Source organism: Phoca vitulina, unplaced genomic scaffold, assembly GCF_004348235.1.
Source record: "Phoca vitulina isolate PV1807 unplaced genomic scaffold, GSC_HSeal_1.0 scaffold115, whole genome shotgun sequence".
Taxonomy (NCBI): Eukaryota; Metazoa; Chordata; class Mammalia; order Carnivora; family Phocidae; genus Phoca; species Phoca vitulina.
The window spans coordinates 112,435-138,592 of NW_022589818.1; the positions used below are offsets into that span (position 1 = coordinate 112,435).

General features: G+C 59.9%; 1 protein-coding gene across 8 annotated transcripts in view; it reads left to right on the plus strand.

Annotated features, from left to right (window-relative positions):
- ARHGEF11 (Rho guanine nucleotide exchange factor 11) overlaps nt 1-26,158 on the plus strand; it is an 84,569-nt gene that overhangs the window by 40,232 nt on the left and 18,179 nt on the right. For 5 of the 8 annotated variants that reach the window (XM_032398262.1, XM_032398263.1, XM_032398266.1 and 2 more), the window contains exons 2-19: nt 819-851; nt 1,946-1,960; nt 2,277-2,365; nt 3,217-3,315; nt 9,563-9,612; nt 10,217-10,274; nt 10,983-11,161; nt 11,892-11,963; nt 16,427-16,546; nt 17,963-18,008; nt 18,509-18,585; nt 19,638-19,775; nt 21,887-21,961; nt 22,177-22,278; nt 23,159-23,257; nt 24,250-24,292; nt 25,262-25,358; nt 25,486-25,608. In XM_032398262.1, the coding sequence (XP_032254153.1) occupies nt 819-851; nt 1,946-1,960; nt 2,277-2,365; nt 3,217-3,315; nt 9,563-9,612; nt 10,217-10,274; nt 10,983-11,161; nt 11,892-11,963; nt 16,427-16,546; nt 17,963-18,008; nt 18,509-18,585; nt 19,638-19,775; nt 21,887-21,961; nt 22,177-22,278; nt 23,159-23,257; nt 24,250-24,292; nt 25,262-25,358; nt 25,486-25,608 (1,515 nt within the window). The remainder of the gene's footprint in view (nt 1-818; nt 852-1,945; nt 1,961-2,276; nt 2,366-3,216; nt 3,316-9,562; nt 9,613-10,216; nt 10,275-10,982; nt 11,162-11,891; nt 11,964-16,426; nt 16,547-17,962; nt 18,009-18,508; nt 18,586-19,637; nt 19,776-21,886; nt 21,962-22,176; nt 22,279-23,158; nt 23,258-24,249; nt 24,293-25,261; nt 25,359-25,485; nt 25,609-26,158) is intronic. The other 3 variants (XM_032398265.1, XM_032398268.1, XM_032398269.1) reach the window with 3 other exon arrangements.

Below are 26,158 nucleotides of genomic sequence, written 5' to 3' on the forward strand. Positions count from 1 at the left end.
ACATAGCTCCGTGTGGCTGGTGGCTGTCAGGTAGCAGGGGTCTGGACGCTGGGACACCGTTTTCAGTTTCACGGAGCGTAGGTGACAGGCCGCAGCTCGATGATGACCGCACATGCGTCTGTTGCAGAACGGTCGCCACGGCGAGTGCAGTTACCGTCCGCACATTCTAGAACACTTGCTGCTGAACTCAGCGGAGGGCCCGCTGTGGGTGGAGCGGTCGGGTCATTTGAAGACGGCCGGAAGTTGGAGCTGCTGGCTGTGGCCCCTCATGTCTGGCTTCCAGACGCGGTACCGGCCGTGGGGTAGGAAGGACATCCAGGGGGCAGGCCCAGTATGGGCAGAGGCAGGAGCCAGAAACCAGAGCAGGTGAAGGACTGTAGGCAGACCAGCAATGAGCTCAGTGCTGCCTGAGCCCCGCCGTGGTGGGCCCACAGCCACCCCCGGGCAGCCCCGCAGTTGGGAAGAGGCGGTCCCCTGCGCGTCCCTGCCTCTGCGGCACCGTGGTCCCAGGGGCTGTGGGAGGACCGGCAGGAGTCCCTGCTGCATGCCGTGGCCCAGCTTCCCTGAGGACCATAGCGAAGCTCTGCAAGGTTCCGGGCAGCAAGGTGCATTTTCGCAGGGTGACTCCCCTGCGCCCCGGCTGGTTTCTACTCCCAGGCCCTTCTGAGCTCAGTTGTGGCTTTTTTTGAACCAGCCCACTCCAGTGTCTTGTCTGGTTTATGTCTTGTCTTGTTCTGTTTTTCTGCCTCCTTTCCTGCGTCTCTCTCCTGGGCTCCGCGCTCTGTTCTTCCCTGGTGTCCTCTCTCTCTGATCCAAAGATCAGCGAGTAAGAAGCAGTCTCACCTGTCCAGGTAAGAGGGGTGCCAGGTGAGGGGGAAAAGACCCCCTCTTTAACTGTAAAAGTGATTTATGTTGTGTTGTATGTATTACTCGAAGGAACCGCACCTTCACACGACTGAGAACGTAAAGGGTACATTCAAGAACGTGAGAAGCTTGTAGCTCCAACCCTGTGTCCCGGGTACCCAGGGTGCGGGTTTCTCTTGTGTCCTCCCAGAGTTGTTTCAGACATTCTGTGCGCATGCAAACAAGTATGGAAACACATAGAAACAAATAATTCCCTGTGCACATAATTCCGCTCCTTGTCGTCTTCACTCTGCAACACATCCTGAGGCCGTCGCTTTCCGCTCCCAGCTTACCCCGTGCACGCAGCTGAGCGCCCTGCAGTCACACTGCGGTTTAGGGAGCCGGCCGCCCATGGGAATAGTTACAGGAGTCTGTGCTTTGCCCCTGCACACAGTGCCCCCATGAATATTCTACCTGGTCATTTGCTGTAGATATGCCTGGGAGACCCCCTCGGAGGGGCAGCAGGTACACTCTTCCAGAAAAGAGAGGCATGGCAATGATCGAGCTTACCCCACTCCTGCAGGGGACCCGTTCAAGACAAGATCGGGTGGTAAATCTGGTTTGGTAACCTGGGGTACCTTGTTGGTTTAGGGTCTTAACAGTTGCTAAGCAATGTGCCTCAGGCTGGCTGCCGGCAGGGGTGGATGTGAGTTGGAATACTACCACCAGACCGGCCAGACTCCTCCCATAGCCCACAGGATAAGTGGCGTGTTCAGAGGCTTGGGCCGTTGCCCTGCCCTTCCTATCTAGAGAAGTGTATGCTAGTTACCCAACAGGTTAGTGTCAAATGTCCAGTTACCCTCCTGGAGACACCGGTTTGGAGGGGGACGGCAAGACGAAGTCCGAGTGGGGCAGGCCTTCTGCTGCACCCACCACCGTCCTCTGCTGGGTGCACGTGGGTCTCCGTGTGGTTTTGACCCTCCACAATCTTGCTCTCCAGTCTCCCTTTCCTTTGCAAATCATCGCCTAAAACTAACTAGCTTTTTTATTTTTTCCTTTTTCTTGCATTCATTTTCTCTGCTGCTTCGTTCTGTTCCATCAGCCCCATTGCAGCCTGGTAAGACCCAACAAGCATGTGTGTCTGTGCACATCCCGTCCTTTGCACTGTCTCTTTGTCTTCTGACTCCAGGGGGGGCTCTTGCCCTTCACGCCTTGCTGGGTATCAAAGAGACCATGCTTGCCTTGCCAGCCCAGGATTCCAAATAGGTGGTGTTGGCAGTGGGTAGACCTGGCTAATCTCCCACCAGACTCAGTGGGTTCCGGGTGAGAGGGTTGGCCTCTCTTTACCCAAGACTCGGGGCCCCTTTTACCAGCACCTAAGGCTGGTCCCTCCCCTCCCAACTCACCAATGTGCTTTCCTTATTACCCTCCAGGTTAAGTAGCCTGTCTTTGGGAGAGCCGGCGCCTGAACGCAGGTCCCCTTCCCACCTCCGCCAGCCCTCCGATGCCTCTGAGGCAGCAGGTAAACTTGGGGCATTAACACATTGACACGGACGTGAACACCCACACAGACAGATTTTAGCTTGTATTATTGAGCTCGTAACGTGGTAGGCATGACGTTGCATGCTTTATATAAATTAGCTCATTTGTTCTTCTGTCAGTCTAGAAAGTAATGTTATCCTGCTTTACAGATGAGGAAGCTGAGGCACAGAGGGTTCAGAAACTTGCCCCAGTGCCCAAGCACAGAGGGGACAGAGGCAGGGCCTGAAACCCGTCGGGTTCTAGCTCTGGAACTCACGCTCTGTCCCCCGCAGGAGGTGGTCACACGTTGGCAGGCGCATGTGACGTCTGGTTCACACCCCCAGGGATGGGGCCGGCTGGCAGTCACAGCCTTCTTTCTTTTCCTCTACGTTCTGTGCATGGACATATGTTTTCTCTTTCCACGCACCCTTTCCTGGATTCGGCAGGGCCAGCATGGGTGTCGTATCTGCTGCACCCGTTGGGCTTCATTTAATGGAAATTCAGCCTCCCTTGGGCTTCAGTCACAGGGCTGCTTCTCTGTCACACCTCTCTTCAGCGGGGCCGCGGCCCTGCCCCTTCTCTGGCCAGCCTCACCCGGCCAGAGCCAAAGAGACAGACCCGAGCAAGAGAGACAGCTCGGTGCTGGGAGGAGGGTCAACCCTCAGGTGGAACGCAGAGTCGGTGACAGGGTCTGTCGCTCGCCAAGCATAGTGTTTGGACAGGAGGAGTCTGGGGAATCGGTTAGTCTGGAAAGGCTTTCTGGGCCTTCCTGGGCTGGTCCGAGCTCGTACGCACCAGCCTTCCAGCGACTGTGCCTCCCTGACCCCTTCTTTCTTTGTCACCTCTTGTCAGGTCTTGTTCAGCGCTGTGTCATCATCCAGAAGGACCAGCATGGCTTCGGCTTCACGGTCAGTGGGGACCGTATCGTTCTGGTGCAGTCTGTGCGGCCTGGTGAGTGCTGCCTGCCCGTCCGTACACGGCAGCCATGTGTGCGCACCCGAGTGTGCGAGAGCCGCGTGTGTGCAGCCAAGTGTGCAAGAGGCGCATGTGTGCAGCTGAGTGTGTGAGAGCCGCGTGTGCACAGCTAAGTGTGAGAGCGCGTGTGTGCAGCCGAGTGTGTGAGAGCGCGTGTGCGCAGCCGAGTGTGAGAGCGTGTGTGCGCAGCCGGGTGTGCAAGGGCACGTGTGCGCAGCTGAGTGTGTGCAGCCAAGTGTGAGAGCCGCGCGTGTGCCGAGCGTGAGAGCCGCGTGTGCGAGAGCGCGTGTGCGCAGCCGAGTGTGCAAGAGCGCGTGTGAGAGAGCCGAGTGTGCGAGCGCGTGTGCGCAGCCACGTGTGCGCAGCCGAGAGAGCGCGTGTGTGCAGCCAAGTGTGAGAGCCGTGTGTGTGCCGAGCGTGAGAGCCATGTGTACGAGAGCGCGTGTGCGCAGCCGAGTGTGCGAGAGCGCGTGTGCGCAGCCGCGTGTGCGAGGGCGCGTGTGCAAGAGGCGCGTGTGCGCAGCCGAGTGTGCGAGCGCGTGTGCGCAGCCGAGTGTGCGAGAGCCGCGTGTGCGCAGCCGAGTGTGTGCAGCCAAGTGTGAGAGCCGCGTGTGTGCCGAGCATGAGAGCCGCGTGTGTGCCGAGCGTGAGAGCCATGTGTGCGAGAGCGCGTGTGCGCAGCTGCGTGTGCGAGAGCCGAGTGTGCGAGAGCGCGTGTGTGCAGCCGAGTGTGTGAGAGCCGCGTGTGCGCAGCCAAGTGTGAGAGCGTGTGTGCGCAGCCGAATGTGAGAGCCGCGTGTGCTCAGCCGAGTGTGTGCAGCCAAGTGTGAGAGCCGCGTGTGTGCTGAGCGTGAGAGCCGCGTGTGCGCAGCTGAGTGTGCAAGAGCGCGTGTGCGCAGCCGTGTGTGTGCAGCCAAGTGTGAGAGCCACGTGTGTGCTGAGCGTGAGAGCCGCGTGTGCGAGAGCCGTGGGAGCCAGAGAACGTGCGCGTGGCGAGTTCTAGGCGTGAATGCCTGGCTCTAGACCTGGTCCCCGGGGGCGTCTGGGGGCGTCTCCAGAGCTCCGCGCCACTGGACAGGATTTCTAGGGGTCACGCTTGGTGCTCCCCGGCTGGGAAGGGGAAGAACAGCAGAGCGGCCCTCAGGACTCAGGGAGCCCCTCGCACTGGGTCAGAAGACGCTGTGGCGGATCAGAGACCCCACTTTACAGTTGGGGATGACGCGCCGGCCCACGCGGTTGCCTGCGTTTGCAGATGCACTGACCTTAAATGGTAAATGACCAAAGGAGGAGTGACGAGTGACGAGTGCGGGACAGCAGGGAGGAGGCGGCGTCGAGAGATGGGCAGTTTGCGGCTGAAGCCTCCCTGGAAGACGTGGGATTTCAGGAATAGTCTGGAAGGGGGGAGTGAAAACTCGCTGGCAGCTAGGGATCGGGTGGGAGGGCCCGTACGCAGGCCGGTCCAGGTGGCTCCAGCCAGCGCTACGGGCGCCCTCGGCTGACGCTGGCGAGCAGGAAGGAGTGCGGAAGCGTGGGAAGCAAGTGTCCCTAAAAGGAGTGAACTTCAGTGATGGGGCTGGGCGGCGACGTGGAGAGCGTGACGGGCTCACGGCAGCGTCATGGCGGGCTCGGTCCCGGACCGCCACGGTAAAGCAAATAGCACTGTAAAGCAAGTCACACACGTTTTGGTTTCCAGGTGCGTGAGGTGAGCCACACCGTGGTTTGCCATGTGCGGTAGCATTAGGTCTAAAACCACGACACACGAGCCTTCGCGAAAAGCACCTTCTTGCTCATCAGCCGGTCACAGCCTTTGTGCCGGCGGCGGTCTCGCCTCTGCGTTGGTGGCTGCCGAAGCGGCGGTGGCCGTGGCAGTCTCCGAACATCAAACGGTGAAGTTTGCGGCATCGAAGGGCCCCTCCTTCCGTGGACGATGTCCCGCAGCACTTCTCAGAGCTGGAGCCGGTCCTCTCCCACGCTGCCTCTGTGTGATCCGCTAGGTTTATCCGAAATCCGTCAAGGTCATGGCCACGGTCTTCACAGCATCCCCTCCAGGAGGAGCTCCCCCGTGGGGAAAGCACGTGCTTGGCTCCTCCGTAAGGAGAGCTCCACGTGCGTTCAGATTGCACCCTGAGATCGCAACAGTTCCGTCCCGCTTCCCGCCTCCTGCTGTTTCCACATCTGCGGCAACTTCTCCGGCGAAGCCCGGAACCCCACACGGTGCTCCACGAGGGCTGCACTCAGCCTCCAAACCCCGGTGAATGTCGATACTTGGACCTCTTCCCACAAACCATCAATGTTCTCAAAGACATGAAGGATGACGAATCCTTTCCAGAAGGTTTTCAGTTGACTTTGCCCAGATCCATCCGCAGAATCATCTATGGCAGCCGTGGTCTCACAAAGGTGTATTTGTCAGATAATAAACTGGAGTCGGGGCGCCTGGGTGGCTCAGTTGGTGAAGCGTCTGCCTTTGGCTCAGGTCATGATCCTAGCATCCTAGGATCGAGCCCCGCATCGGGCTCCTTGCTCAGTGGGGAGTCCGATTCTCCCTCTGCCTCTGCCTCTGCCTCTACCCCTGCTTGGGCTCTCTTGCACACTGTCTCTCTGACAAATAAATAAATAAAATATTAAAAAAAAAAAAAAAGACTTGAAAGTCGAAATGACTCATTGATCCGTGAGCTACAGAGTTGGCGTTGTGGGGGCGGGCATGGAAAGAACACTCCTCTCTTGTCCGTCTGTCAGAGCTCAGGGGGCGGTGGGGGGGGTGGGGGAGGTGCATTTTTTTTTTTTAAGTAGGCTCTTCGCCCAACACGGGGCTTGAACTCACGACCCGCCATCAAGACTTGCATGTTCCATGACTGAGCCAGCCAGGGGCCCCTGCTGGGTATTTTGAGAGGGAACTGTTTTCCGAGCAGGTCTCAACGGTGGACTCCGGACACTCAGTCAACCCTGCAGGCAGACGAGCCGTCGTCCAGGCCTGGCTGGGCCATTTCCAGAGCACAGGCGGAGCGGAGTCAGCGTCACCCCGAAGGGCCCTGCGATGTTCGGAACGGTCGACGAGCGTGGGCTTCCCTTAGAGTCTCGGCGGCCTTAGCCCCCAACGAGAGAGGCAGCCTGTTCTCTGCAGCTTGGAAGCCAGACACTGACCCCTCCTCTCCGGCCACGAGGGCCCCGGATGCATCGTCTTCCCGCAGAAGGCGGTCTCGTCCACGTGGGAAGTTGGTCGGTCGCGTAGCCACCTCCAGGAATTCTCTGCGCTACGTCTTCTGGGGACCCTGCCGCTTCACCGGCCGCTTCTGTGTCACAGAGACGGCTTCTTTGCCGACACCCCACAAAGCAGCCCCTGCCGGCCCCAGGCTGCGTTCCCGCAGCTCCGACCCCGGCTCGGCCTTCCCAGAACCGGGAGGAGCGTTGGGGCCTTGCTCTGGGCTGGACTCCGGCAGAAGGGGGTGTGCCGCTGCTCCAATGCTCGGTCCACACCGCTGCGACCTTGTCCACGTCAGCAGCAGGCCGGCTCGCTCTCTCCTCGGCCTGTGTGCGCCCTGGAATCGCGCTTCTCATTTCCTCCGACGACTTTTCCTGTGCGCTCACCGCTCGGCTGACCGTGGGTGTGAGAGGCGCAGGCTTTCGGGCTGTCGGCTCTGGACACGCCTTCCCCGCTAAGCTTCACCCCTGCTCGCCTCTCGCTGCCAGCCCCACACGTGCGACTCTTCCCTTCACCCGACGCTTCGAGGCCGTCGGAGGGTTATTAACTGGCCTCATGTCCGCCCCGCCGTGGCTCAGGGACGAGGGAGGCCCGCGGGGAGGGAGAGAGACGGGGGAGCGGCGGTCGGCGGAGCCGTGGTCACACACGCGCTGGTTAAGTCGGCCGTCTTATGTGGGTGCAGCCTGCGGGGCCCCCAAACAGGGACGCTGGCGCATCAGCGGTCACTTGGCACACATCGCCATAAACGTCGAATAATGGAAAAGTTTTAGGTACTGTGAGAATCACCAGACTGTGAGAGAGACGGGACGTGAGCGCCGGCGCCAATGCGGGGGTGCCCCACACCTCCCGTTTGTACAAACCCAACAGCGGCGAAGTGCCCCACGGCCGTGCGCGATAAAACGAGGAAGGAGGTTGGGAGCAGGCCAGCATTTCACACTCAGTACATTGCAAAATGGGAAGAAAAACATTGGTAGTTTTGGGAAATAGTTGGGATTTGTTCATGGGGAAGGTGAAAGGAGACTTTCAAATTTATGACCCAAACGAGGTATGTGGGTCGCAGGAGGATGTAAATAGTCGCAGCTTGTGTGTTTGTGAGTTCCCTTGGGTCTGTGGCAGGCTTGTCTTCCTGTCTGAGGATGGAGCTCCCAAGAGATGCTTCTGTGCTCCGTTTCCCTCGTTCTCCCTGTTCCTGGACTGGAGAGATGGCGGCTTGGTGGATGGACTGGGTGGCCAGAGGCTTGAGCAGTCAGACCCGGACACAAAATGGCAGAAAGGTGGCTTGCCAGGGAAACCGGAGTTTTGGAAAGTGTGTGTCTCTCTGTCTGCGTGTGTCTCTGCACGTGCATGCGCGTGTGTGTTTGGGCGAGAAGACACGAGGGACATCTGCGTCAGCATTGACCTCACAGGAGTGACGAAGTGGTCGTTACTGTCTCTCCCTGACGGGAGTCTCCTCTAGCTCACTGTTTCTCAGAGTGTGGTCGGTGCCGACAAGAGAGTCTCCTGGACCCCAGGGGGTGGGGGCTGCCGTCCTTGTCCCGAGCCCATGCCCAGAAGGACTGAATCACCCTCTGGCAAGGGGGCCAGGGGACGTGCCTTTGAACAAATTCCCCCAGTGATCCTCGTGCTCACTGAAGTCGGAGAACTTCTCTGGTTCCTTTACTCTGGAGACTGCTTTTCTTTTCAAAATCAGCCGAGACAGCTCTTTCCCACCTTTGGTTTCCAGACACAGACACAGCCTAGAGTGCTTTAAGCTCCTCACAAGTGCTCTTCCGTAAATAGCAGGCTGCAGACGGGGGTGTAATACTGAGTCCCTGGGTTGAAACCGAACTTGGAATGCATCTCCACTGTAGAAGCTCCTTTTAGACCAGAAGCATCTATATGTGCTTCGTGGGAGTTTTGTTTTGATCAGACAAATGCAGCTTACGGATTGAATGATCATCTGGGGCAGATTCACCGAAACGCAGTCTGTATGCCGCTTGTTAGCTTGCTTTGGCTCTCATGCTGCTTACGCTTCGTGGATGTGAACCAGACCAGGACTGAGTCATTAGAAACCACACAGCGGTCACCGGTGCTGTGGCCTCCAGCCGAGGGACGGCCTCCAGTAATGCACAGCAGGAGCTCCAAATCCCGCCCCTTTTAAAGGGAGAAACGGGGCGCTCGGGTGGCTCAGTCAGTTAGACGTCTGCCTTCAGCTCACGTCATGATCCCCGGGGTCCTGGGACCGAGCCCCGCATCGGGCTCCCTGCTCGGCGGGGAGTCTGCTTCTCCCCCTGCTTGTGCTCTCTCTCACTCTGTCTCCCAAATAAATAAAATCTGTTAAAAATAAATAAAAGGAGAAACTGCAAAGGGTCTAAAGCAAATTTTTTTTTTAAGATTTTATTTATTTATTTGACAGATAGATACATAGAGAGGGAACACAAGCAGGGGGAGTGGGAGAGGGAGAAGCAGGCTTCCCGCCGAGCAGGGAGCCCGATGCGGGGCTCGATCCCAGGACCCTGGGACCATGACCTGAGCTGAAGGCAGCCGCCCAACAACTGAGCCACCCAGGTGCCCCGGGTCTAAAGCAAATTTAAACAGATGATAAAGGAGTGGTCACTGTCATCTTTACTGGTGTGAACCCCAGAAGGAGGCTCTTAAGGCTCAGGAAGCAGTTTGAAAACTCCTGTTTTCACCCGTTTCTCCCTGTTCCTCTTGATAATTACTGTTACATTGACAATTACATGTAATAAGATAACTCATTCTTCCCACTGGATCGTGGGACCCATCCAGACATGTTCCGATAAAGCACACGTCTTGTCCCAGAGCCAGGCCTGCCCCTCTGGCTACCAGCAGCCTGGCCTCGAGCCAGGTGGCCGGCACGCCCCCTGCAGCTCACGGGATCGTCCCCGGAGCAGGGCAGGAGGCACACAGGCCTCTGAGGGCCTGGCACAAAGGGCTGAGAAGACGTTTTGGAGGGACTGCTGGGCAGGGTCAGTGACATCGGGAGGGGGGCTGGGCTCTGCTGACCAGGTCTTTTCCCTACAGGAGGGGCAGCCATGAGAGCTGGCGTCAGAGAGGGCGACCGGATCATCAAAGTGAGTGCCCCCCCTTCTGGCCGGCTCCCTGCAGCCTCCTGCCTCGCCCCGGGGTGGCTGGCCGCTGTGTTGGGGGCGGTGCCACGAGAGGACCCCAGGAATGTGGGGACCAGCCCCCGGGAGCCCCATCCTCGGCCCTTCTTGACTCTAAGTAACCAACTTCTGGAATGGTTTTATTTTCCCATTTAACAAACAACAAAAATACACCTAAGATGGGGAGGCTGAGACCAGCAAGGGGCCCAGGGCCTTCGGACTCTGTCCCCACACAGTGCTGACCTGAGGGCCTTGCCATCTGCCACCTGCTGGGACCTGCCCGGCCTCTGGTGCCGCAGAGTCCTGGAGGCACTAAGGGAATCCTAGGCGAGGCAAGGCCTCAGCCCTCCAGTGAGGAGGAAGCACGCTGGGCGGGGGCGCGGGCCGGGGGCCGGAGGCTCACAGGCCAGCCGGGAAGACAGACGTACGGCACATGTGAATGGAAGCAAAGTCCCAATGACCAGGGGGTCCTGCGGAGCATTGGAAAGTGGCTTTGTGAAGGAGTGGCGTTTGAGCTTCGGAAGGATCCCCTGCGTCCATCCTGCTCACTCCGTCGTTTGTCCCCCGACAGGTGAACGGCACCATGGTGACCAACAGCTCACACCTGGAGGTGGTGAAGCTTATCAAATGTGAGTCGGAGAGAGCGGAGCCCAGAAAGGGGGCGGGGGCGCAGGTGGGCTGGGGCAGCAGGCCCTTCGGCCCGGGGCCTCCTTTGTGGGTGAGAGAGTCAGCTAGGATCACGTGTGTCGTCTTGATCCACTGGGCCTGCCCTGTTCCTACACGCCCGTGGAGACCATACCCTGCTGCACCGGCTCCCTCCAGGGCCGCTCACTCCCCTGTCCCCTCCACAGACAGCCTTCCTCAGTGGTTGCCTGTTTGGGGGGAAAAGGCAAAAACATTCTGTTTGCAGCCAGGAAGACCCAACCATCAGGGCTGCCCAGGTAATCCAACAGAAGCAAGAGAGTTGAGGGAAGAGTTCACGGGCGGGCGGCCCGAGGAGGGCGGGACCTTCTGTGCACGAGGGGCTTGAGGGAAGTGAGTGAGGTGAAGGGCACGAGGGCCGGCCGCCCCTGGGGAGGGCAGCCACGTACCTGGGTGGAATTCTGCTTGGGCATCCTGCGTGAAGAACGGGAAGGAAGGGGTACCGGTGTGGACTCAGGGCCAGTGGGCTGGAATTAGGGGGCGGCAGGGCATTGAAGCGTGGAGAGTTTTATCTGCAGAATTTTAAGCTTCGTGAAAGAAGGGAGAAGACACCCCCCACCCCCTTTGTAGCTTGAGTGTCCACCACCCAGGACGATGCGCCTTGAGCAAAGCTCTCCTTGTCTGTCTGCCTCCAGCCGGCGCCTACGTCGCACTGACCCTCCTGGGCTCTTCCCCCTCATCCGTTGGTGTCTCTGGGCTGCAGCAGGACCCTGCCCCCGCTGGAGCACCCCGAGTCGCCCCTGTGGTCCCCCCGCCTCCTCCACCACCACCTCTGCCCCCTCCACAGCGCATCACAGGGCCCAAACCGCTGCAGGTAACGGTCCTCGTGGTAACCCCGTGGGGAGGAAAGCGGGTTGTTTCGAGGCGTGCTGGTAGGCAGAGACAAGCCGGAGATCTGTGAAGAGCGTCAGCAGAACAAAACGAGGACTGGCCGCGTGGAAGGGGCCGCTCCACCCTTAGTGTCCACCTTCCACGTGAATGCATCCGGCCTTCCCAGCCAGCAGTGGGCAGCGTGCTTCCTCAGTGGGGGGGACCCTACGGAGGCCCTTGGGGTGCCGCCCGCCAGCAGGGAGGGTGCACCCCTCCAGGCACGGACAGGGGAGTCCATTAAAGACTGTGGCCAGCCACTGTCACAAGACTGTGGGACACATGGACGAGTAGGGGGAAGGCTGCCTGAGGGACGAAAGGGGACAGAAAGGGAGCGGATCGGGAAAGCACAGGCAGCAGCAGGGGTGAACCCGGACGGGCAGCGGAAGGACGAGGTGCGGTTAGGAACGGGGCCGGGATCTGCGGTCAGACAGAAGAACGAGCCAGCGGGCTGGGAACCAACTTGGAGCGGTTCAGTGCTAGGGGTGGTTGTCGCCAAGGCCTTTAGGAATTCGGGAGGGACACCCGGTGCCTGAAGTCTGCTGAGGGGCTGTGGGTCACTCAAACATACGGGCGACCCCAACGGCTTTGCCAGCTTTTCCTGCCTGAGAACCAGCAGGTGGGAGAGAAGCTGCGAGGCTGCTCCCACCCTCACCACTGGTCTGTTCTGTTTCCAGGATCCCGAATTCCAAAAACATGCCACCCAGATCCTTCGCAATATGCTGAGGCAAGAGGAAAAGGAGTTACAGGTGAGGTCCTGCTGAGGGCCACTGGCCACGGCCTTGCTCTCGGGACACAGCCTGTCACCCCTAAACCCCAGCACCCGAAACTTGCGGCCCACTGAATGGTTGTTGTGACCGTGGGATTCATTAAAGCAGAACTCGGGCAAGAAAGTGAACAGGGACCAGAGCTCCTGGGTAATAGGTTCAAATAGTGGGGACACAGCCCCGTCCCAGCAGGAGATGGAGTGGGGAGAACGCAGCAAGGGAACACCAGAGCCAAGGAAGGTCTCAGGGTCTCCAGTGGGGGGGGCAGGGGGCGGTGGGACCCCGTTGGTGGAGGGGGTGTGGTGGGGCAGCCAAGTCCTGGCCTGGCCCTTTCGATTCCGTCAGTGCCCACCTCATATAAAGCATTGTTTCAGGTTGTGTGGCACACAGACGTGGGAAGTTTAGACGGTTCTTGCCCTCAGCACAGCTCTGTTGTAGCGGAGAAAATTCACAGCGTAGTAGGAGAGTCAGCGGGGGGACAAGGAAGAGAGCACTCCGTGAACGATGGGGATGCAGGGAGACTTCAGGGACAGAGCTGTGTTTCAGCTGGGCTTTGACGGGTGGGCCTTCTGCGAGCAGAACAGATGAGGAGGGTCCGCTGGTGAGGACAGCACAGGCCAAGGGCATGGACATGTGAAACTACGCTCCTGTGTTGGGCAGGATTGAGTTGCTGCTGCGTGCTGGGTGCTCGTGTGTGGGGCAGGGGGAGCAGGGCGTCCGAGCAATGTGGGGGCAGAAGCTGGAAAGGTTACACAGAAAAGTGAGATGTGGAGCTTCCCTTCGTGGGGTTTGTGATCCAGTGGGGTATCTGTGGATGGATGGAGATGCATGCATACCGCGTTGTAGTAAGTGCAGACACTTAGAGAGCAACACGGAACGATTGGACAGACCTATCGCTCAGTAGAATAGAGTTTAGAGTCCAGAAGTTAAACCACACAAATAGCGTCAGTTGAATTTTGACAATGGTGTCCAGACCACTTGGTAGAGAAAATCGTCTTCCACCCAATGGTGCTGGACCAACTGGCCGTCCACATGCAAAGAATGAATGTGGATCCATACCTCACACAGTAAACAGAATATAATCCCAAATCGATCAAAGACAAATATAAGAACTAAAAGTGTTTTTTTTAAAACTGCAAAACTTGGGGCAGCTGGTTGGCTCAGTCTCAAGCGTCTGCCTTCAGCTCAGGTCATGATCCCAGGGTCCTGGGATCGAGCCCCGCATCGGGCTCCCTGCTCAGCGGGAAGCCTGCTTCTCCCTCTCCCACACCCCCTGCTTGTGTTCCCTCTCTCGCTGTGTCTCTGTCAAATAAATAAAATCTTAAAAAAAAAAAAAATTTAAAAATAAATAAATAAAACTGCAAAACGCTCAGAAGAACACACAGGTGCAAATCTTCATGACCTTGGATTAGGTGGTGTTTTCCTAGATATGACACCAGAAGTAGAAACAACCAAAAAATAAATAAATTGGACTTCATCCAAATTAAAAACCTTTGTGCATCAAAGGACACAATCAGAAAGTAAAAAGACAGCCCTCAGGATGGGAGAAAATACTTGTAACTCCTCTGTCCGATCCAGGGCTTGTGCTAGAGTACGTACAGGACCCTGTAAACATAACAGTAAAAAGAAATCCGAGCCAGTTGGTAAGTTGACAGAGGATTTGAATGGACAGTGAAGACGCACACAGGTGGCCGGTAAGCCCGTGGCGACTGGTCACCAGGGTGGTCCCGGTCACAGCCGCACCGTACACCCACCGGATGATTGGACCAAAATAACAGAGTTGCAGGTGTGGGTGAGGGGAGAAATTGGGGAAATCCTAGTTTATGTCCTGTGTGCTCGTTATCTAATGGATTCCCACCATTGCTGGTGAGGACGCCAAGTCACACGGCCACCGCTAATGCGCTTCGGCGGCTCATCAGAACAGCACAGAGACGCACAGAGACACGCCCCATCAGCCCCACTCCCAGGTCTGACCCCGGAGAACTGAAAACACATCTCAGACACACACGTGTACGCGGACGTTCATGACATCCCCCCCCCCGGGCGGGAGGCACGGCTTACGACACGAGAGGCCCTCAGGGAGGAGCCAGGAGCAAAAGGCCACAGGTTGTGTGAGTCCATTTAAAGGGAGGTCCAGTGTAGGCACGTCCGCGAGGACACAGCGTAAATTAGTGGTTGCGGGGGTGGAGCGGGGAGAAGGTGGCAGTAACCGCATCCTGTCGGGTGGTGGCCGTGTTCCGGAACTACGTGGTGGGGCCGTCTCCGTAAACCCTGCGAATGTGTGCAGACCACTCAGTTGTACACTTTAAAATGCTGAGGTTTATCTCATGTGAATTGTGTGTCAACAGGTTCTAAAATATTAAACACACAGAAGCCCAAAAGAAGGAATAATCTGCAGGAATCAGGGAGGGCTTCCCGAGGTGTCACTTGAGTTTGGGTTCAGTCCGTTTCACTCTGGAAGGTGCGTTGGGCCTTGAACCCCACGCTGAGCTTGGAGTTTATTCTGAAGACCCTGGGATGGGTCAGAGGATTTTGAGCAGGCGTGTGATCACAGCTCCGAACCAGTGTTCCCCAGAGACGCGTGTTCCGTGCGCAGACATGCCCAGAGACCGTCCCGCGGCTGCTGTGTGGGAGTCAGCACAGGAGACACGGCCGGCCTGCAGGGGCGAGGTAGCAGGGCAGAGAGAACAAGAGATGCCCTGAGTCTGGGTGCGGGGACGGCAGCAGTGCCGGTGGTGGATGGAGGCAGGGGGCAGGGCAGGGTTGCGGGGAAGACACGAAGGTCAGCTCCGGGTGCTCGCGGGACGTTCAGACAGAAAGACCGTCCACCAGCCGTGGAGATGAGGGGGTTGAGCCTCGAGGGAGAGGGCAGGGTTGAGACAGAGGTTCAGGTGTCCTCGGCGTGAAGGTGGTAGTTGGACCTGGGGACTAGGTGGGGTCCCCAAGGTGCCAGTACAGAGAGGAGGAGAGCGAGGGGGGATGGAATTTTGGAACTTGGTGCTTTTATGGCATACCACAGCCGCCTGTCATCACTGTTGTATTTGCTGTTATGTTCGGAATTTGTTTGTCCTTCTCCCCGTTCGACTACGTAAGGTACAGGCTAGGACCATGTCTCTGGGTATGTCCCCTGCGTAGCTGGTGCAGGCCCACGCGAGTTACGGGGCGCAGGGACTGGGCGAGGCTGCAGGCAGGCTGTGAGGGTGTGTGGGGGGCACCAGGATGGCCTTCCAAGGAGGGGGCGCTCGAGATGACAGCTGAGGCCCGGCCGTGGGCCTGGCCCCTGGGTCACCTGGCTCCTTGAAGGAGTCGGAGGGACAAGACTGTGTGCGGGCCTCAGGCTCTGGGCCCCGACGGTCGAGCCCTGTCTGGAGGCATGTCCGTGGAAGGAAGGAGAAAGGGCCGAGGCAGCGGCTTGAAGGGTAATCAGAATTGATGGAAGGGCTTCGTGGTGGCCGCTGGTTTTTGTTTTAAGACCAGAAAGGAGCGTTCGTGCAGGATGAGGGGAAGGAACCATGGGATGGGGACACTGAGGGTGCGAACAGTGTCTCCGGAGAGCCCCGGCGGCTGGAGGCAGAGCTGCTCTGTGGGGCCGGGGAGGGGAGGCTGCAGATGTCTGCAGTGCGGCCAGAAAGCCCTACTAGAGGCCGCAGGCCATGGGCCTGGAGAGGCCGTCAGGTAGCAGGGAGGCCCGGGTGAGCTCCCAGAAAGTGTGCACCCCCCAGCTTTATTTAACTGCGGGACGAGCCAGCTTGATCGGGCATTTCCTTCTGTGGCGCGGTATTAGCCGCCTCCTGCAAAGGCTTCACGGGCAGTGTCGTCCAGGCCTCACTGCCCCCCGGCGGGCAGGGACCGACATCCCCGTTATCTGGGAGGACGCAGGAAAGTCTGCCAGGTCTGCCCAGCTAGTGAGCCCGGGGCACGGAATTCAGAGGCAGGCCCCCCCCCCCGACTGCAAAGCCCAGGCTCTAAGCTCTGCGTGCGCACCGGGTGAGCGCCAGGTGAGAGCAGGTGTGCACAGGTGAGCATCCGAGCGGCTCCCAGCAGCACCTGCGGCCAGACCGGGCTCCTAGGACTCTCAGTGCTGCGTGTGAGCTCCCTGTGTGGCCTACTCCGCACAGACCGTGAACATCTGACACTTGAGCCCGAGCCAAGGAAGATCTCTTTAGGATGAGGCACACGCCCAGCCTTGGATGGTGGTTCAGACTGGACGGGCCTTTGTGTCCTATCTTCTCGCCCCGGTTGGCTTTCCGGGATGTTTCTCACCATCTCTACACCTTTCTGTTCTCCTGAGTGACGGCAAGCTCCCGTGCATCTCCCGAAGGCAGAGAGCTCCCATCTCTCCTCTTGGTTTTGGGGTAACTGCCTGTCTCATCCCTGGGTGAGTCATCCGTCCTCCACTAACCACCCTTGTGCCCTTCCCTCCCTGTCGTCCTCGCTGTCCCCAGCGTATCTGTGAGGTGTACAGCCGGAACCCCGCCAGCCCGCTGGAAGAGCAGATCGAAGGTGCCCGGAGGCGCGTCACTCAGCTACAGCTGAAGATCCAGCAGGAGACGGGGGGCTTCGTGGTGAGTGCCGCGGCCCGGCTCCAGGAAGGGCGCCGCGCAGGTGGCCGCGGGGAGAACGAGGAGGGGAGCCTGGGCAGAGGCCTCCTGAGTCAGGCCGGGCCTCGACTGGTCAGCGTTCAGTATCTTACAAAGAAACAAAGGGCAGCAATTCTTCGCTCGGCGCCACAGGGCTGAGCACTGTGCGGGCGCTGGGGGGCCCTTTCTTGCGCTCCGAGAGCCTGCAGTCGCGGCCTTAGTTTCGTTATCTGCTCCCTGCAGGGGGTGTGGCCGGTCCCACTCCGGTTGTACTCAGCGTGCCTCTGGCGGCTCCTTGAGCCTCGCGCGCCGCAAGCAGTGGGTCCCCTCGAAGGCCGCAGGCACCTCCCACGTCAGGCGTGGTAAGGGACCTGCACCGTGGAGCGGGGTCTGTAGGGAAACCCCAGGCAGGAGATGCCCTTACCTGATCCAGTCAGGGCCTCTGTTCCTGGCATCCTGCCCAGTCTCCATCGGGCCGTAACCCCTCGGGCAAGTGAGAAGGAACTCTCCGGAAACTAAGATCTCCAAGACTCATATTTGCCAAAGCCAGTAGAGGTTCTTCGAGGATCCTCTACTTTCTTTTTTAGACCATGCAGATCAGAATGCCTGGGAACCACAGGCCAATCAAATTCAAACTGCTCTACTTTCCGAAGGGCACGTCCATGTCCCGTGGCCAACAGGCGCTCAGGTTCTGAGCTCACCAGCGCTAAGACTCTGGGGCAAGTTGCTTGAGCCCTGGGAGCCCCGCGTCCTCGTCTGTGAGCTGGAGAGCCCACCAGGGCCTGCCCGGGGGTTATGGTCGGAGCCGAAGCATGGCGCCCACCTGGGCCGTGCGTGTTTGCCCTGCCGCTGTGCTCGCGGGCTCCGCAGGGTGAGGCCGAAACACCGGCGAGGAGCAACGGGGCTGAGTGCCAACCCTGGCATGGGTTGTCCTGCTGCGCGGCTCGGGCAGGTCACGCACAGTCGCTGGGCCCCGTTTGCTCACTGGTCACACGGGCCTCAGCATTGCCGAAAGCCTAAGTGAGACCCAGAAAAGCGTGCTTCGCGAGCATGGGGCACGGTCACCGTGGTCAGTCCTTCAGAGGCCGCCCCTCCTCCTCTCTCCTCAGGCCCCGCTGGGGCAGCTCCTCAGTGGGTGCTATGGGGCCCAGGGCGGTAAATCAGTGAGTGTGGAGACTTTCTCTAAGGGCCAGGCTCCATCTCCAGCGTTAGGGCTCACCGCCCCCCTCAGACTACCAACGAAGCAGTAGGCCCGCGACTTGGGCACTTCTAAGGCAACGAACAGGAAAAGCCACTACTTGGAGCAGACACTGCTGACCGAGGGAAGGGCTGGCTGCAGGAAGGACTGAGTGCGGGAGAGGTTCGCAGAATGTGCCCACCCTCCTGACCTTTCTTTTTCAGGACGTACCCCCCCTACATGGCGACACCAGCCAGAGAGCATCAGAAGGTGAGTCCCCCCCTCACCCCAGATCTCCAACCCAGGTTTCCTCCCTGTTGTCCCTCCCCATGGGGCCGATTCAGGAAAGATTGGCTGTAGTCCCTGCTCTCCAGGCATTAGGATGGGGAGAGAAAGCATCCTCGCACAGGGACAGGGCCGTGAGGGCGTAAGCTTCCCACCCTCAGGAGAGCCAGGGCGCTACTGGGATGATGGGGGTCCAGACCCCGGCTCTCCTCCCAGCCCCTGGCGCTCTTTTGACCCGAAGTGAGTCGAGCCAGAAGAGGGGTGGGGTGGGTTGAGGGTACGACTCATGGTGACAGAGCTGTGGAGTCTCGTTCCAGGAGGTGATGGGACCGGGCACAGGGCCTCAGGGAGGCGAAAGCCGGGTGTGGAGCATCTGACCTGAGGGAAACCAGGGAAGGAGGGAAGGTGGCGGCTTCGCCTTCCTGCCCCGCACGCAGACCCCCAGGCCACGGTGCCACCTCTTGTGTAAACTGTTTGCTCCCCAGGCCAACTGTCTCTGGATTCCCAGGAGGGGGACAGCGGCTGGGACTCTGGGACAGAGCGCTTCCCCTCCCTCAGTGAGGTGAGTGCCCGCAGGGGCCAGCCCCGTCTCAAACCCCGGTCGGCGTCCCCTGTCCAGGTGCCCAGAGGTCCTGCTGTGGCCGGTTGTGCCGCGGCCTCCGACCTGCCGCGGGTGCGCTTCGGCCACACTTCCAGCTCCCGGGGTTTTAGTCACTCTGCGCTGCGTGCAGGACCGTCAGACCCAGCGTCTGCTTTACCACCGCTCCGTTCTGTAGAGAGCCGGGCGGAGACAGCCGTGCGAACGGCACGAGCCTCTGGGCGCGGGGGAGCAGAGCCTCAGTCTCGGCCGCACACACAGGACTTCGGCTGCGGCCACGCCGTCTTAGATGCACGCACGGAGCCGGCCGAGTCGGGGCGGCAGCCTCTCTCGCTCCCTCACAGATCTCACTTGAACAGCTCGTCGTTCCTGGAGGGTCAGAAGCATTTCAGCTTTCGGCCTCACGTTCCCTTCCAGCTATTGTCTGCCTGCCCATAGAAGCTGCAAATATAAACTCGCGAAGTAGAAGTACGACAGGACGGAAGAAGTCGTAACGCCGTCAGTCAGATATCTGCTCAGCCAGGCTAATTAACACGCTTGAACTCTAACTTTAAATAATAGTTGGAATTGCATTTCCTTACTGCTGCCGCCTGTCTGTGGGGGACGGTGAGCGTATGTGCAGGGATCCATCTGTGGGAAAGACCCCAAGAAGGGGCGGAGGGTCTTCGGTGACCCAGAGTCGACGTATCCTGAGGGCTGGTTGTCTGGGAGGTGGCCTGGCTTAGAGGGGACGGCTGCGGGCTGGGCTCAGGTGCCCGGGCTGCGTCCAGGGAATACCCCAGCGCTGGGTTCCCGGCCTTGAGCAAGTCTCGAGACCCGTCTGAGTGGTCGTTTCCTTGTGTGAAGGGTGGGAAGGGAGTGGATCTGCCTCAGAGCACCATCCTGAGCACCGAGCAGGGTGCCACGCAGCCAAGGGCTCTGCGTAGCCTCGGGCGTGCGTGCGTGCGTGCGCCCCCGGGCACGGGCATTACCAGGCCAGCTGAGGGGCACTTTCTGGATGGGCTCTCTTCCTCCAGGCGCTGATGAATCGGAACTCGGCACTGTCGGACCCTGGGCCGGACAGTCCCCGAACCTCGCCTGTGATCATGGCCCGGCTGGCCCAGCACCACCGGCGGCAGGGCTCGGACACAGCAGTGCCCAGCACCAGCGACCAGGTGAGGGGCCCAGAGCCCCCTGCAGTTCTCCCTCCCCTCCTCCAGAACCAGCTTCCCCAGGCCCGGCCAGGAATACTCAGGCTAAACCCCCTTTAAGGGAGACTTTGTCTAGAGAATGAAAGTGAGGGAAGAACGTGGTATGAACAGGCACTTGAACGGGCTCCGTGTGAGGACACGTGAACACCTCCACAGGGAAGGGACGAGAAGGGACGTGGAGGAGCAGAGAGCATCTGTGTGGAAGGGCAGATAGGTTTGTTTGGTGTCTCCAGAATACTCATGTTCAGTTTTCTCTTTCTTTAGCAAAATCCTTTGTCTTATGCAAAATCTTACATTTGGCACACTAATATAGGAACCAAAGAAAAGCTCAGCTACCCTGGGACCGGCCCCAGCCGTGTCCGCCCTCCAGGGCGCTTCCCTGTGGCCCCGCGGTCCTGAAAGCCTGGTGTGGACACCCCTGCCTACAGGGGGTAGACTAGGTGCAGGGGGGCGTCAGGAGGAGCGTTTTGGGCTCAGTGCAGGGACTCCAGCTGTTGAGGGGATTTGCCTGACGTTGTGAAGCCAGAAGCTGGGTCACTGCGTGTGAGCAACACGGCGAGAGCTCCTGGTTTTGAGAAACAGCGTTTTTTAGCGTTCACCGGCCACCGGCCCTCCCCGGGGTGCTGCGGGTCGTGGCCCGGGCACGTCCTGCTCTGGAGCGAGGGCTCCTCGGGTGGCTGACGGGAGCAGGTGTGGAGTAGCTTGGTCGTGGGTCCTTTCTCCCGTCCTCTGAGCCTTGTTGAGGTTGTTACCTTTGAACGGAAGGAGCGGCCTCAGCAGGGCCCCAGTTTCTGAGTCATAATGTGTGCTGATGGGGGCGGGGCCGGGGGGACCGTCCGGGCTCAGCAGCAGGTGGAGCCTTTGGAAACTCTTACTTTCTGTTGCATCACTGTACAACGTCTGGTGTTTTAATAACGAGCATCTTCCGCTTTCTGTAATGAGAAAAACTGCGTATTTGTAAAGACTCCGCTCACAACAAGCAAAAACCTGGTGTTTTCAGGTTTCACCCGAGAGCCAAGTAGAGCCACAAGTGGCCATCTAGTGTCCCCTGGGGGCCCCACGGTGTCACGGGACGGGGGAGGCCCGGGATGTGGCCTGCCTCTGCGTTCAGCCTCTGCGGGCCTCACTTTTTCATTTGCCAGTGAGTGCCAGACTCTGACGTGCCTTCTGGGTCTCGGGTTCTGTGTGTGTCATGCTGAGCGGAGGGTCCACCAATATCCAGGAGAACAGGAGGAGTGAGGGACACCCGGGAGGCGCCGTCAGGTGAAGCCGCTTGAGCGAGCGGGGGTGGGAGGCATCTGAGGCCTGGAAGAGAGTGGGCGTGAGGGATCCAGGTGGGCTCCAGAGCAGGGCCCTTCTTGGGGCATCCCTGGAAATGAGGTAGATTGCACTGAGTGGAAAACATAGTTGGGAGAAAAGGTCTGAAAGCCCAAGGAACCTTCAGGAGAAAGCTTGTCCAGGGAAGCATCTGGAAGCCCGTGCAGCATGAACACTGTCGTCATACCTAATATCGGCACACCAGTTAGGCCTAGGTCTTTAGTTAAATTGGCACGAGGAAGAAAACCACACCGAGAAGCCTGGATTTGAGACCGGTCATGGAGATCCACCGGAGACCCTTGAGCAGGCCGCGCTGGGGAGAGCTCAGCTCCATCCCCTCCGTCGTCTGCCTCCAGGAGGCAGAGGCCCCGAGCTGTCCTGTGACAGAGAGCGGTATCTGCAGGCGCTGGTGGGCGCCGTGGTGGGCGCGGGCGTGGCTGCCGAGGGGACAGCAGAGCCCCAGCCCGCCGTCCCGCGGGAGCCGCCGCCCCCCAGAGCTTTCACAAACAGGAAGAGCACGCCTTCTCTCGCTTCCCATGCCCGAGCACACGTGCCCCGGCGGCCCCGCCCAGGAGCACTTGACTTCCACAAGTGGAAATCGTGGTTCTTGCCTCCGAGATTTGGGGGAGGTGGGGAGATGCCAACGCTCGCCAGACCCGTGTGGTCCTCCCTGCCGCGCCGTCCCCACACGCGTGTCGTGGAGGGCTTGGACGCCTGTCCCCTAACTTCTCCTCCCTGCGACCGGCCTCTCTCCCCAGGGCGCAGACCAAAGCCCGAAGCCTTTAATTATTGGCCCAGAGGAAGATTATGACCCGGGTTATTTCAACAACGAGGTAACGGTTTCCTGGTTTTCTCCTTTCGTCACGGTCACACCAGCTGCTGTTGACTGGAAGCAGTTGGAGCTGCCGCGGCCGTGAGGGGGCGCGGGGTGGGCGCCGCAGCTTGCCAGCCCGGGTCGGCGGGGGCCATGGGGGCCAAGCTGCAGCAGGCCGCGCTACTGTGCCCTGCGTCCACGCACAGCAGCTGCCCCCGCCCTTCTGCCCTGCAGAGCGACATCATCTTCCAGGACCTTGAGAAGCTGAAGGCACGGCCAGCTCACTTGGGCGTTTTCCTGCGCTACATCTTCTCTCAGGCCGACCCCAGCCCGCTGGTAAGTCAGGGGCGTCATCTTGACTGAGGCCCGCTTGTGCCCTCGCTTCTGCTCTTGAGAGAAGTCGGATCCGCGGGCAGCGGCAGGTGGCTCAGGGACAGAGACAGAGCCGAGAAGGTGCAAGATGAGCAGGAGGGACTGCACGCAGGTGGGGAGGAGCGAGGCCGGGACACCTGCCACGGTCCTCGGTGCACTCGGAGGACACGGTCTCTCTGGGGCAACACTGGGGATTGCAGACCCGCGACGTTACCGTGGGGAGGCTCAGCAGAGGGGCAAGGTGACAAAGGTGATGGGGTGGTGTGTGCAGGGACGGGGCTCAGGGCCACCAGCCTCAGCAGCCTTTCTCATGCTGCTCTGGGCTCAGAGGAGAAGATGGACAAGAGAGGAGGATGTTGTGTCCCTCACAAGACCCAGACCGCTGTTTTCCTGCGGGGCTGACCGCCACTGGGAGCCAGGGTCAACATCACGCGCCCAGCAGGTGCCCACTGAGCACTTGACACGAACCCTTAGAAAACAAGATACAAACAAGTACGAGGCAAAGGCTCAGGTGTGGGGGGACGCAGAGTCCAGGGTGCCTGTGCTGGAAGCTGCCGGGCTAAGGCTGGCGCTGATTTACCGGAGGGTTCGGAAACTCGAAGCCAGGGCTTCTCAGCCTCCGCGTGGCCATGTTGAGCTGTAGGATTGCTTGCTGGGGGCTGTCGTGTGCATCTTCCGTTCTCAGCCGGGTCACAAGACTGCGCCCGCCAGGTGCCCCAGCACCTCTCCCAAGAAGGGTCACAGATGGCTCCAGGCACCGCCCGTTCTCCCCTGGGGTCAGAATCCCGCTCCGCGGAGTGGAGACGTGGGGAACCGCTGCTCTAAGCCATTTTCTCTCTTCTAGCTTTTTTACCTGTGCACAGAAGTTTATCAGCAGACAAACCCCAAGGATTCCCGTGGTTTAGGAAAAGACATCTGGAATATTTTCCTAGAGAAAAATGCGGTAAGGCAGTCACGGATTGAATTACAGTTTTATTGGATTCTTGGGGCCACTCGGGAGCAGAGGGAAAACGAAGCCACACATTTAGGCCGGATGGAGACAGGTTTTTGAGGAGAAGTCGGGGCTGAGGGCTCCTGGGTCCTATTCGCGGCCCTGCTGTCAACCCTGAGCCCCTGACCTGGCCCCTTCGTTCCACGTGTGCCAGGTAGAAGGCACATTGCCTGCCCCCTGGACCAGGGCTGGCACCCCCCAGCCCTCCCTGCCCGCCCATCGGGGGACGAAGCAACAGAGGCACAGAGACCCCCGATGGTGGTGGAGATCGGTGAGCCAGATGAGGAGCCAGGGTTCTGACACTCAGCGCCCTTGGGGATCCTGCCCAAAGCAGGGTTCGCAGGGAGGAGGCCCAGAGTGTGTGGGCAGAGGAGCGCTGTGCGTGTGGACAGGGCCGCGGAGGTGGTGCTCGCCCACACGGGGCATTGTGGGCCTGCAGTCTGACCAGCTACGCTAATGCCCAAGTGACTTTCAGTTCCACAGCGTAAGCTCGCGGGATTAATGAGTCCTGTGCTCCCCAGGACTTCCGTGCCTGTCCCGTTATGTGGGTCTGGAGGAGGGGTGGCCCCGTAGGGGCGGTGGACTCAGCCTGTCCCGCTGCCAGGTCCTCGTGCTCCGTGCTCACTGGGACACTCGGCCACAGGGGGAGCAGAGGACAGGGCCCAGTGACGTTTCTGCGTTGCTGTGGAGTCGTAGCAGTAGGGAACCCGTAAACCTGCACAGGCTACCCCGGAAGAGGGCCTGCTGGCCTTGCGGCTTCAGATTCCATTTCTCAAACGCCGTAACCTCGTGTGAAGGCTTACAAGGAGAGAGCAGGGAGGATGGGCAGCAGGTGTTGCGGAAGAAGACAAGGGGGTGTTGGGAGGCCTTCCTTGCTGCGGGGCAACATCTCCACGCACCCTGGGCCGTGGGTCTCACCGCCCGCCCCCACTCCTCTCTTCTAGCCGCTGAGGGTGAAGGTCCCAGAGGTGTTACAAGCTGAAATTGGTAAGTCGGCTCATGGGCCACTTGGTCTCATCCTGGGCCCTGGGGGCGCCAGAGCAGAGGGCGCGTAGCCCGTCCTTGGGCACCCCTTCCTCTAGGAGGGGGAGGTGGCTGGCGAACAAGCAACCATGGGACGGCCCTGCCTGGGGAGCTCGTCCCAGGAAGGGAAGACGTGACCCCGTGAGACATGCGCTCGTTTCCGCCAGTCGTCCCCGGGGCCTTCCTGGGCCCTGCGGGGCCGTCCGTACCAAGGGGTGGTTGGACTTGAGGGATTCCTAAGCCTGGCCGATCATTAGAATCCCTGAGGGAACTCTGAAAAATCCAGGAACCAGGGCCTACTCCGTCCCACCTCAGGGTCGGGATCTGCAGAGCATTTTTGTTTCTGTAAGTTCCTCACTGATCCCAGAGCAGCTGGTCCAGTGAGGACCCGGCCGGCTGGGTGGTCGCTCCGTCCTCTCGCTCTCAGGTCGTGAGTAGAAGAGCTGAGGGAAGGCGGCATAAGAGGGCGTCAGCCTGAGGAGCGGGTCCCAGGCAGCTTGGGAGGATAGGTGTCCCACGGCCAGGGGGTGAACGGAGCTGGACGGACACTGGTCCTCACCTGCGTGACGCTGCTGCTGGGACAGGACAGACTCCACCAGGGTCACGTGAGGTGCTTGCCAGGCAGCCACCGAGAAGGAGAGGTTACCACTGTGCCGGCAGAGGGCAGCCCTCGGCACATCTGACAGCAGGCAGGGCTTTAAGGTCCTTCCACGTCATGGAGTCTGGAACGCCCAGGTGTCCTGTCCTCGCCTTGGGACCCGGATGGCAGGGCTCCAGTCCTGGATTCAGGAGTGACCGGCTGGGTCCAGGCCTCCGCCTCCCTTGGCTCACGGGAGGGCGGAAAGCCGTCCTCCGTCCGGGCCACAGGGGGCTCTTCAGGCGCGGCCCCCCCCTCCCGACACCCCGTTTGTGTCTTCTCTGGGTTCCCACCAGACTTGCGTCTGCGCAGCTGTGAGGACGTCCGCGCCGTGCTCCGTGAAGCTCAGGAGGCGGCCATGCCCGAGATCCAGGAACAGATCCAGGACTACAGGTGCCGACCCGCCGCCCCTCTGCCTGCCCGCCTGCTGGCCCCGTGTCTCCCGTGCGTGCGCACGCGCCTTGCTCCTTCTGGGCCTCTGCCGGGCACCTGTGTACGTTCGTCTCTCTCTCTGGCTTAGAACAAAGCGCACCCTGGGGCTTGGCAGTCTGTATGGAGAGAATGACCTGCTGGACCTGGACGGGGACCCTGTCCGAGAACGCCAAGTGGCCGAGAAGCAGCTGGCCGCCCTGGCAGACATTCTGTGAGTGCAGAACAGATGCGAGTGTTCATGGGTCTGTTCCCCGACGTCTCCCCTCCATGCCTGCCGGCCCTCCTTCCCCTGAAGGACGGGGAGAGCGCGCACTCCACGCAAGGTGCAGGGCTCGGGGCTGCCCACGGGGACTCGGGCGTTAGGAGCCTCTGCTCCCTTCCGAGCCCTCTTCCCGCCCGCCCTGCCTCCTGCCTGGATGTCCCGTGGACACCAGCGGGAGGGCCACGCCACAGGTCTGCTGTGAGTGCTGCCTTCAGGAGGCAGATGAGCTGGAGACGGAGGGTGGGCCGTATTTAACTGACGGCATCAGAAGACACCTAACTCTCCGAGGAAGGAAGTCGCAGCCCGTCCTCCCGGCGTCACCCACGTGACTTTGGGCACGTCAGGCTTCGGTCGTGTGTGACCTTGGTCTCAGCTATAAAATGACAAAAGCGGACAAGACGTCTTCGTAGTCTTCATGCTGCCATTCTGTGCAGCGAGATTTATGGAGTCTGTTCTAGGCTCCTGGGATGTGTTCGTGAGCAAAACAGCAGTTCCCATG